This window comes from Nyctibius grandis, chromosome 9 (genome assembly GCF_013368605.1).
Source record: "Nyctibius grandis isolate bNycGra1 chromosome 9, bNycGra1.pri, whole genome shotgun sequence".
Classification (NCBI taxonomy): Eukaryota; Metazoa; Chordata; class Aves; order Nyctibiiformes; family Nyctibiidae; genus Nyctibius; species Nyctibius grandis.
The window spans coordinates 15,125,196-15,137,792 of NC_090666.1; the positions used below are offsets into that span (position 1 = coordinate 15,125,196).

The window sequence follows — 12,597 nt, forward strand, 5'->3', positions numbered from 1 at the left end:
GGGAGCCTGGTACAATAATTTGTACAACTGAATCATTTACTGCAGAAGTCCAATATTGCATTTTTAGTTGCACAATGGATTATTTCAGCTTTTCCCATGTTTAAATATAACTAGTGGCAGAATATGTTCTGTATTATTTCAATTTTTAAAAAAAAAAAAGATGGGAGAAATGTCACACAGTGAGTAATACGGAAAGTGTCTTAAACCAGCAGACAATAAGGAACCTCTTGAAACACCAGCATTTTACACAGGGACACAGATGCATAAAATTTACTGTCAAAATGTTTATTGCAAAATAGAAGTTTGGAACAAAGAGAAGCAAAGGAAAAAGTTCACATCAAAAGAAAGTTTATGACACCAATTGAGGAAATTGAATACATTGCATGATTTCTTTTCGTTTGTTTGCTCTGGTTTTACACTGGAAAATCAAATCCACAGTGTGAATAAAACAAGACATCTATGTCAAGTGCAATAAAGAGAATAACTGATGCTGCAAGGCTTTATCACAGAGAAGTGTAACATTGCATGTTCCACACAAATGATATATTCAGTTTACAGCACGAGTTTTGGCACAGGCAGGCGTTGCACTCAGCTTTGTTTTTTCAGAAGGGAAGATGAAGTTTTCTAACACTGTGAAAATATTTTCTATTCAAATTTCATCGGTTCACACTTGAAGTGTAAGTAGCATTGACTCAGTATTCAGTACAAAACTTCTTCAGTAGTGCAAAAGCAAGAAATGCAGTGGACTATATCTGACTTTAAAAGGCATATGAATATTTAGCACACAATATAAAATTTTTAAAGAATGTTGTTGCTTCTACAGTTTTAAAATTAAATCTTCACACAACAGAAATCTCTGTGCAGATTTTACAGTGTACACTAAGTCGAAGCCTGGGAGAAAAGGGAAAGGTCTCTCTCCTCCAGATTCCTACCAGTGCATTTTAAGGGCTGTGAAAATTTTTAAATGAACTTATTTTTCTACCTGAACGTTCTACCTAGGACTGTAGTTAAAACCTCTGTCAAGTTAGAGATCTTATTAAAAACCTGTAAAAGCTGCCTGATTACAGAAAAAGGAACTACAGTACTAAAGACACGCTGTACACACAGTACTAAAGGAACGCTGCTGAGTACTTAACAGCTATATGTACACTATGGATTTACTGCTACTGCTGATAGCAATATAAATCATTATCGCATCAAATACTTAACTCAGAATAACCACTTTAAAACCCAGAAGGAAAGGGAATCAACATCTAACAAAACCGCTGAAATGATAAACAAATGACAAGTCAAGAACACGACTGTGTGACAAGGAGCTGCGCCAGACCTCCCCTCCCTGAAGCCCTTCCCATCTGGACGGGACAAGCTCCAAGGCAGCACACAACGGGCTGGGGATGCAGCACACCTACACTGTACCTTAGGACACTTGCTACTCCAAGGAATTAGTGGTGTGATTGTTGCAAAAATTACTAGATCAGAAGTTTTCCTACATTAATTCCCCCTTCTGTTTCTTCCACACTGCTGAAAGAAAAGGAAGGGAGTTGGACATCCTGTCTTGGTCCCAGCTCACCCTGTATCTTTAAGTAAGCCAACAGCTGATCCTCACCATTCTTCTCTCGGGCCATCTACCCATCTAAGTCAATGTTGGCAATACAACAGCCTGGTAAAAACAAGAAGTTCAGGCCTGGTTCTTACCTTTCCCCTCCGTCAAATGCAGCAATATTATTTTACTGCAGATACGTCCAGGGCTTTATGGAAGGTAGAGAAAACTGGGATCACAGAAGGCCTGGTGGGGAACAGTGAGCTGAGAGGTATACGAGGCATGGCAAGGCTTTTGGAGGCTTTGCTCACAGCCCACAGCAGCCACAGAAACACCTTCTGAGTTTGGTTAATGCTTTTGTAAGCTGACACACTACGTGGCTGTGGACTGTTGTGGAGATCTATATACGCTGGTGATGACACAAGTAGAAGACAGACTGGGTTGCATTGCAGAGCAAAATCGGGTGTGGAAGATTAAATACTCCAACCTCCTCCAACCAACATACCTGCCCACCAGAGCCATTTTCGAAACCTTTATCTAGTGAGAAGCATATCAGAGGCAGAAACAACACAGCTTGATTCTCACGTATGATTTTTGGCTTGTAAACTGGAGACATCCGGTATGAAAGTCATCACAGGAAAGTAAAAATGCAGTCAATGCTATCATTTTTTTAATAAGCATAGCCAGTGTCCTAAGTGTAACACTATCTCAAGGGAACTGCATCAGGGGAGTTTTTCACATGTCTACCTTGTCTACAATTCAGAGACCACCTTTGCTACTTTGAACACACAGGTAAGTTTTACAAGAGTTTACATTTTTCCTTAATATAGCTTAATTTGCTTTGACAAATAATGTATGGGAAAAGAAAAGGGAAGGGGAAAAAAATGCATCTTTCTTTCATTAAAAAACACTCGAACTAAGTAGATAGTGGAAAGTCCTATAAGCATGCTACCAAATTCTGATGATTTTTTGCTGAAATAAGTTACACACCTGGGTAAGCACAAAACCTCGAAGACAGACTTAAATCTTGTGATTTTGCAACTATGAATCCCTCTGTCATACCACTTAAGGACTAATTTTACTTCTGTAAAGATTAAGGAGTGGATTTACAAATGCAGTTAAAGCCCATGCAAATATAAATGTGCATGAAGTGCTCTGAGATTGACAGATGCTAAAAAAGTGCAAAACATCAATGCCAGGGACAGGGTTGTTTTTTTGGTTTTTTTTGGTTTTTTTTTGAATACTACATGTACTGAACCAAATTTCATTTTCAGTTAAAGCTGTACAACCCTACACTGCTTATGTGGTACAGTAATTTATGCACAATGACACACGTCTTAAGATCTAAAGTGCACATATTAGATTGCACAAATCCATCGAATTTACCTGCGTGCAAAGTGTCAATTACAATAATAGTATCATTGCTGTGGGTGTTAGCAGATGTAGACTAACAAAAATAGTACAAATCTGCACTGGAAACAGCGTATTTGCTCTTATTTCCATTTAGTTATTTGCCCTTCAATGTCCCTTTTTCTCCCTAAAATCAGGTTGCTTTGATGGACCTAAGAAGCCATCCCTACCTGTGCCGAAGGAGCAAGTTTCTCCTTGGGATGCTCTGTAAAGTTATTACATCATTTAAATTACAATTCGGTCATGAGAAAAGCTTCCTGATACAAGAGGGTTAACTTCAAGCCAATGGATTTGCAACTGTTAGGAAGAAGGTGGAATGTGGAATGACATCCTACAGGAAACTAATCCTGTGCACACTGAGTGGAGTAGGCTAGCTCGAAGCCCAGCACTCGCTGCTTTGCAGGTTACCAGACCAGTGCTGACACTTAAGGATAAAACAATTCTCTCTCGCAACCCAAAGAGGTGCCCACTCGTCACTCTGGAAAAACTACTTCGAAGAACTTTCTCTTTTGTTAACTGAACATGTAATGATTTCAGGCCTGCTGTTATCTAATGTATCCATTTTCCTCTAAGCTATCTACAAAAACACTCACCATAATATGTAGGTTAGAGCTGTGTAACAGGCAAGCCTATAATTAAAGAAGCCACTCAAAACCAGAAGTTTTCATAAAAGAAACCCCTCCAGTAATTGAGAATGGAATTTTGATGGCTTATTCCCACTACTGCTGAACTAGACAGTAACATTTTTCTTTTGAAATGCTGCCCTTCTTCCTTGGGCAAATATTTTACCACATCTTCCTTTCTAACCTGCATTTGTGTTCGCACTGGTTTCCCTCCCTCCTTCTGCATCACCACTAAAGGGGTCATCAGGAGAAACGTACTTGCTGCTCTCAACATAAGTGCCTGGCAGACAATTATTGCAGCAGATTGTTACAGACTGAGTTTTACAGTAAGTCTTAACAGCAGTGGCAATACTTTAAAAGTGATTTAGCTGCAAAAAATAGGTACGCAGAGACTAGTAAATATTCCTCATGTTACCGCCATCATGGAGAATTTCACATAAGTCACAGCAGTAGGGCCCAAGCTGAAACGTCATTGTGTCTTCTCTTTGTCCTTTCATAAGGGTAGCACACATAGTTTAGGAGATGCAACAGAATCAAAATTTACTAACACCGACTTTTACTCTCAGGTGCAAGAATAAGTCCATCAAAGTTAATGAGGCTTCCTGGATTTACATCAATGTAACTGAAAATTACCTTCTAGATCACAATATCTGATAATAGATGCAGAGGTCTGATTGCAGTTCACTTTGCTAGAGTGAATTATACACACATGCACATACACGTGAGGGGAAAAAAGAACATTTATACAAATCATCTACTAATAGGGATTATCTGGATTCTGTTGCTATTCAGTTTTTAAACTGAGTATTTAACTAACCAGTCTCTTCCCCTCAACCAAGCTTCTCTCTTCCTAGACACGTATTTGTGACTTCTCACAATGCCGCCTTGAAAAAGGCTTTAAATTAGAAACACAGCAAACCCCTTCACTGCAACAGTAAGAAAGAATGGATTGTAGAGAACAGCAAATCTGGAGGTACAAATATATTCATATGATGGACAATTAAAGGGGTAAGGGAAATGACAAACACAAAAGAAAAATTTGAAGTACATTAAATGGCATTAAAGGCACTGAAGTTTTCCCCCAATATTTTCAGATCTTAAGTTTATCAAGCCGTAGTTTCTGTAATCAGGCATCAAGAATTATAGATATAATCACGGTTCTTAAAATAATAATAATCTCAATTAATTTGGAAAGTTTAGTTCCAAATTTCATCAAAGCAGAAATAAGTCAGCACAATCTAAACAAAAACAACATGTCCTTCTACACACAAACATGCGCAGCCTGGAAAACATCTCACTTTTTTTTTCTTTTACAGGATTTAAACAGACCAAACTGACAGGATTCTTGTTCTAGAACTTTATTGTTTTGCTTTGCTAAAATCGATTTCAGGGTTAATTCTATAACTGATTTCATTCGCTGCTATCATCTGTGTCATCAAAATCATCATCATCATCATCGTCATCTGACCAGTCGAATTCACTGAAACCCAAAGCCATGTTGATTTTCTTTCCTTTTCTCATAGAGGTGGTTTTAGAAGAATTCTTTTTGGCTTGCATGTTTATCTGCATTCCAGAATGCAGGACAGATCCTGCTTTGTTCAGAGAGAAGATATCCCCAAAGCCCGTCATCATCAAGGCCTTCAGACTTTGGTTCATGCCAGCTACCTCCCCGTTACTTGTTGCTGTGATCTGACATGACATCTCTGCACTGTTTGACTCCTCTGTTTTAGATTCAAAGTAAGACTCCTCAGACATTCTTGCAGCAAGAGGTAAGAAAAACTATTTAAAGGAGGAAAGGACAGAGCAAAAGTGAAAGTTAGAACCAATTTAAAAATCGAGGAAAAAGACACCACCAGATTAGTTGTCAATCAACAGAAAGCACAATGATTAGTGAATCTAAACATGGAGATCAAGTAAGAATTCATTAAACCAGACAGCTTCATTCTGGGGTCATTGTTCTTAAAATGAAAGTGCAAAATCACTGAGTCGCATGGCAAGAACCACAGGTAGCAGAGCTTTCATGACAGAAGAGGGTTAAAACTCTTCAATCCTTCACTTTGTACAGTGTAAAACAGAATGTGACATTTGCCAACCGGGTGGACCAGCTCCCAAGGCAATGCAGGTACAACAGAAGTCTGAGTGAGTTGCTTAATTGAACCTTTCAGGATTGAAGAATAAATCACATTAAGATCAGAGAACCCAAACAAGCTCCTAAAGTTTGGTGCAGAAGAAGCAGCCCTCTAAATATCAGAAACAACAGCAGCAGTATTATTTGTGCAAAGACTGCTTTTGAGTGTATGCTCAAAATGAGAGGAAGGGGTCACCCTGCGACAGCCGCAATCAGAAATGAGCCTCTCACCAATGCAAAGGACACAGGAACCGGCCTCCAGCCCGCACCAGCACCTTGCTTCTGGAAGCTGTCCCAGGGAGGAGCAGGCAGGGGAAGAGGGGCTGTGTGGTCGGCTGGTCAGCTTCTTCAGCTTGGTTGCCTTTTTTTTTTCTTCTTTTTTTTTTTTTTTTTTAGTGATATCTATTTGTGACCCAGTCTGTTTGTAATAACAAATGAAACGTGCCCTCTCCAGCTAAATAATGATTAATGCTTCTTCAGAGTGGCTGGGCTAGTAACCTCTGTGACATGCTTGCCTGTTCTCCACAGGGAGTGAAAACTCAGGAGTTTCATCCCAAATTAAACTACCTACTAAAGCAACAGCAAAGGAGCTGTGTGTGAGCACCTGAACTGGCCTTTCTTTCCAAAGCTGTCTGCAAAACTACATGCCCAAAATTCATAGTTTTCCACATCTTTTTTTAACCTAATCAGAAAACTGACTGAAGAGTTAACAGCGATTGGTCACAACAGGTTACAGGGGTGATTAAGGTGATGGCCTGGTCCGTAACACAGAACACTTCATGGCCAGGCTGCTCAAAGAGTGCCCATTTCTTGGCAAAACAAGTTATATTGACAAATTGTCTATCATTAAAAAGGACAATATCTGTCTTTTGTTCCTCTCAAGTTTTCCCTCCTTACAGAGGTTTTTCCATTTGCGTTGTGGTTAACAAAAGTTAGTGATCATGGGTTTAAGAAACAAAAATAAAACTAAGAAGTTGGGGAGAGCAGGTGCCTTAAATACTCTTCACGGTTCTGATGGCTAAGTGACGAAAGAACCTGCAGCTAAGCTTCTGTACACCTGGCTGTACAGGAAAAAAACAATTACACTATCACCAGAAGCACTACTCGGAAAAAGGACACCAAAAGTTCCTACTGATAAAGAGAAGGAATATTTAAAAACAAGATCTAGCCACAAAAACAAGATGCCCAGCACACATGATTCAGTGCCAGGTATATCTTCCATCAACTATTGGAGTTCTAGTCACTTTAGATTCATGGAAAGCCATCCCCTGACACATGGGAAGAATGCCCTATGAAAAATCAAAGCAGCTGCAAAACAGCTTTCCTCTAAAAACACGTTTCTGGATTAGTGTTTGTGCAATGCCTGACAGTGGGTAAGCTGAGAATGGGTCATAACTGTGGTTCATTTTGCAAGTTATAATCACCTTATTTCCTCCATACTTTGCCATCTCATTATCTGGAGAACTTAGGTGCTCTTTGCAACAGGACCTGCCTTTGGTGTCACACTGCATATGATAACTATCATGAAGAGACTTTTATAGATGGCTGGGGTCCCCAATCTCTGTACAAGCCACTGTTCTTCCTAAATGACCACCTGCAGGTGCACAGCACCACAGATGAATATCTAGATTTCACGTCTTGCTCACTGTCTTCCTCTAAATACGAGCTTCAGCTTAGCTATATACACTCCCTTCTTAAAGTTAGGTCCTCTTTCAAAAGAACTCTCCCATTTCACTGCAGCTGTGGGTATATTTTACTCCTCCAAAAGGCTCCAGATTCCCTTGTGCAAGAGGCTCTTGGAGATCTGCACAAAGGGAATTTGCAGAGATCAGACTCAAAGGTGTCTGTTGTATAAGACACAGAAGAAAGAGGGTCAAAACAAGAGCAAGGAGAAACACTACTTTCACAGTAGTGTTTCTGAAGATTGGCCTCGTCCTTCTCTCATGCTGACGTGTGTAAATAAAGAATACTTTATTCTTTGGAGCAGGAGCAGCCTGCCACTCATAGCTACCTACCATGCAAGATGCTAGGATGAAGATTCTACCAACCCTAAAACACTGGAGAAGCAAGTGGCAGAGACAGCTTCCCTGTTCTGCTTTCACTTGGTTTGAGTTTCTCCTCCTGCACACCACTTTAAGAATGTCTGCTGGCCTCTGGTCTTTGCTGCAGAGCAAAATGAAGAAGTGACTGTAGAGTGTAGAGCAGAGATGACAGTACCAGCTAAGACACAGCAAGGCCTAGTGTTGGTTAAGAACCAGGTATAAGCCTAGTGGGCACCCTAAGCTGTGTTATTAGCTCTGGTTGCCATCTCTTTACTACTGTTTTTACAGCCAAGGTAGCTTAAAATCAAGCAGTGCACCTCCCTGTTGCAATCCTCCAGTTTGATACAGCTGAGCAGACATACCCTGAACCAAGGGAGGGAGAGATACTTGACTCCAAGGATTACAGCTTGCAAACAGAATGCCCAGGGATATTTTGCAAATTATTTACACCTATGAATTTAAAATATAGTTGTATTTGTAACCAGTGCCTTGCGGAACGTCATTTGCTATAAGAAAACCAATCCCGCTTGAACAAGCCAATTTTTGCCAGTATGTCAATTTTTTTCAAAAAAAAGGGCTTTTTTAAACGCCATTCCATGTAACAGTTCACTAAAGAGCTACGGAAAAAACAAACCTATATTTCTCTATTAGAAGAAATTGCATTTAAATGCAAAAGGAGAGTTGGGTTAAAGTTATGCAGAAAGATGGTTCATGCTTAGCACAACAGGCCTTAGCACAATGCTTTATTCTTTCAGCAATGCTAGCTCTAAGTGAAAAGTTGCAGTCATAAGCAAGTACAGCATAAAAAACCCTAGGGCCTTGCTCGTGAAAAGATTTGCTCATTAAGGCTGTGTCTCATGCTGTGCTCAGGATAGATGATGGCCCACAGCTCAGTTACTGGAAGTTTGCAAGCATTAAAGCAGGCATACAGATATCTACTGAGAACACACAGTATCTGCACATAGGAAAACATTCATTCTTCATTATTTCATTACTGCATGTTCACAGCTGGAACATGAATGCAACTTCATTCAAACAATAGCAATAAGCTATGCCTTAAAAACAAGATGTATGTAAATGGGTCTGGCTGGAATCAAGCTTATAAGTCGGATAAGATTGTGCATAAGAGAAATCATATGCTACTGCAATCTCAATTTGGTATTTGTTTTGGTGAGTGCTTTAAAAATAAGTAGGTAAAGTGGTATTTTTCTTAACAACTATTCTGTTGTAATATGTCTAGCCATGCACTAACCCTGTGGTCCTCCCTCTGCCAATCAGTAGAGAAGAGCATCATATTTCATTAAGAAATTCAAGATTATGCAATGAAGTTTTTTTGTTCATTTTATTAATAGAAATGTGGCAATCCTAACAGCTAATAACTGGCCAGCACAAGTATGTGAACTATAATTATGAACAAAGCCCTAAATTAACACTTCAAATTTTGACCCCGTTTTTCACAGAATGGAAATTTGCTTCTTCTCAAAGAACAGAATAAAAAAACATCTACATGGGTTTCTCAAGACTTCTGTAAGAAATGAATGATTCTTACATTTAAGACCAAATCCTGCATCCATTGAAGTCAACAACTTTTCTAGTTGAAAAAATGAATTTATTGAATGCAATCAACTTTTAAAGCTGAGAACTGTAATTAAATCAATGGGAAACTACTTAAGTGCCCATGGCACAATATGAACTATCAGCAATATCTGATATCTAACATATTAGATGAAATTTTAAAAAATAGTATAGTTATTTGCAGTGATGTAATAAAATAGACTTTAATTGGCCCAAAGGAACAACTAAGAAAACAGGTGTCTTTAGATTTATATAAGCAAAGCTCCAAATACTTTCTGAAGTAAAACAAAGGCTGAAATATTGTCTACTTACAGGAGTATTGGACTGTTCAGTTAACTTCTGCTCCCACATCCTCAAACGTCGCTCCCGTTCCTTTAGTTCCTGCTCTTTAAAGCTCAGATCACGCTCCAGTTTCTTTAGTCTCTCTAAGGTTGCCTCAATTTCACATCTGCATGGAGACAATTTGTTATGTCTTGTCTTTTCCTGACAGATATAAATTGTTCATAATTCCCACTTGAATGTTAATTAAATGCAAAAGGCTGAAAGTACAATACTAACTCAAGCAGTTCATTTAATTACCAAATGCAAAGTCTTTCAGAGCTTTAAGAACTGGCAATGTTTATACTTCAGAATAGCCATACCTTCAGTTGAAGAAAAAGAACATTTAAAAGAGTAAAATGCTATATAGTAACAACATTTTAAAAACTAAAATGCTGTCTTTTCCCTCAACATCATGAAACATGATCTTGTCCATAAAGAAACTGCATTAAGAACTGATAACGGAACAATCATTAGCAACACAGCATGGGCAGTCTAAGAAGCCCATTTGCCTGGGTTTATAACTTGGCTATAAATATTATTTGGACATATACTCAAAATGTACAGAAGCAGCACTGGTGTGTTTTTCCCACTTACCTTCCTGTTTTTCTAAGTGAAGATAAAAGAGCAAGAACACAAACTATGCTATGACCCAGCTCTACAAATGGTTACAAATACAAGCTTCTCAAGTTAGGAACAGTTAATAATAGGATTTGGTTTACTTTTCTGTGCTTCTCAACATATACACAAAGGTGTGAAAATAAGAAAGGCAGGAAGTGAAGGCAGTGCTCTAAGAAGCTTCAGATATCATCTTTATTGGGTTGCATTGCATGAACCTCATCCCTTAACAAAGTGGTTTCCTTTGACGTGCTTTCTGATGAACAGTATCTTTTAAACACATGAACTGAACTGCTCTTGGAAAAGAGTTTAACAAGTTTTGAGCTACAAATGCGTGGGTGTATACTAGAAGGAACAGAAAATAATTCTGTCGCTAATTTCAGCCACATTTTTTGTTTGTGGGATAACCAAAGAAAAACCTCCGATTTGTTTCAGAGGTTGTATTTGCATTGAACAAACCATTTCTGTGACTGTTCGGGAGACTGTGCTCTGCCTGCCACCTGTGTCCTGACTGTTACTTTAACTGTTTCCTCTTCACATTGTGGGAACAGTCATTCACAGCATTTCGCTTTCCTCCTAGAGAAAGCAAGCTCCTAAGGAGAGAGATTCTAAAAAGAGCTCTGAAGATAGCTATTGTGACTCTGCGATGCCAAATCTTCTGCTCAAACTTTCACCACATTTCCCCTTCGTAAACACACTGCAAACAAAATCTGCTCCTTCTGATTTTTTTTAAAAAATAAAAGGACTAACAGAGTTAGTTGTCACTTCTATTTGGGAGGGGAGAGAAAAAAGAAAATTATTTCTTCCTGTAAATCTCCTGTCCTAGCATAGAATGATTAAGCTCTTCTCCAGTATCAACCCAAGGGAGTTCAGGCTCTCTATGTGGGAAAATGCATACCCAAATCGATTATTTAAGTAAATGAAATAATTTAAATATTCCAAATCTTATACATTTCTTATTTTAATAAGACATCTCTGTCAGAGAGTAATGCTTACAAAGTTCAGTGAAAGGATTCAGAGCTGGAATAACCAGCAAACTCTACTGCCAACTCTACCACCATGCTTAATTCTACCGCAAAAATCAGCCACCTGGGGCAAGGGCATTTATCACACTTAAATCCTGCTGAGTGAGCTCTTCAATGTGGTCAGAACAAGTGCCCCTCACAATTACTATGCTTCAGATTTCAAGCAAAATTCTCCCTCATATTTAGGCATACAAAGGTCAAGGCTGATCTCTGTGCTGGATGGAACGTGGTCACACATCCTAATAAAGAGACAATAAAGCAACAAAACTAAACAGCACTGGACAGAAGGTCAGAAAGTGACTCCTCTCCAAACATTCATTTCCCTGTCATAAACCCTTTCTGTCAGGTGCAACACATACTATGCAATCTACTGTGGGAACTACAGAGCAATCTGAGGATAGCTGCAAGCACTGCTTTTCGTAGTTTGTCTCTCAACACCACTCCTACTTATACGCAACTCTATAATTTTTAAAATATGTAAATTAAGTTCTCTTTTAAATAACATTCTGCACTAGGAAATGTCCTGGTTAACAATAGCTTTCTATATGTCAAAGTCTATTTTGTGCTGTAATTACCTCTCTTCATTAGACAGAAACTTCTCTTACAATAAAAGGTCAGTCTGCGAAAACAGTTGCTTTCTGAAAAATAATTCCACTGTATAATAAAACTGTGTAATTAAAGAGAAAGCTACTGTACATTGCCCAGTTAATGAGTCTTACTTCATAAATGAAGCAGCTTGAAACATTATACATGGTAGGGCATGTGGATTTGTTTGCTTCTGTAGTTCTGCAGTCTGAGCCTACTGGCTTTTCTAGAATAATCTCATCCTGTGACATTGAAGAACGTATACTGTATTATTACAAACTATAATGATAAACAGTCACAGATTAAAACCAATGACTGGCATTTGTTTATATGTCTTGAATTGCTACTGATACACTAATGTAAGTATCACTAATAGACTGTTTTAATCATTAGAACAGCTGCTCGTGGGGAGAGGATGGAAAGAGAAATGCAGTTAGTATATATGACTAAACGCAGACAAATGTGATCTCTCACTGAATTGGAACATCATTACTTCAATAGTAATTTTTTCCTGCTGTAATAAAAGTGACTTGAGAAAGAGCTCCAAACAGATCACAGAACTTAAACATAAGGCAGACCTGTGCAACTTAGTCAGAAGATGGTGCCCCTATTTGATTAACTAATAAAAATGTGAAGGGTAGAACAGTCAGGAAATAAGATACTGAATTATTTTAACGAAATTATAGAACAGGCAGGTTAAAATGTATTATTAATAAACATCAAGACCAGTAAA

General features: G+C 38.5%; 1 protein-coding gene across 1 annotated transcript in view; it reads right to left on the reverse strand.

Moving 5' to 3' along the window:
- Positions 1-269: 269 nt before the first annotated feature.
- The window catches only part of MAP3K20 (mitogen-activated protein kinase kinase kinase 20), a 74,191-nt gene continuing 61,863 nt past the window's right edge, over positions 270-12,597 (reverse strand). The window contains exons 11-12 of the mRNA XM_068407341.1: positions 9,631-9,766; positions 270-5,352 (exon numbers count right to left, since the gene is read on the reverse strand). Of these exons, the coding sequence (XP_068263442.1) occupies positions 4,984-5,352; positions 9,631-9,766 (505 nt within the window). The 3' untranslated portion in view covers positions 270-4,983. The remainder of the gene's footprint in view (positions 5,353-9,630; positions 9,767-12,597) is intronic.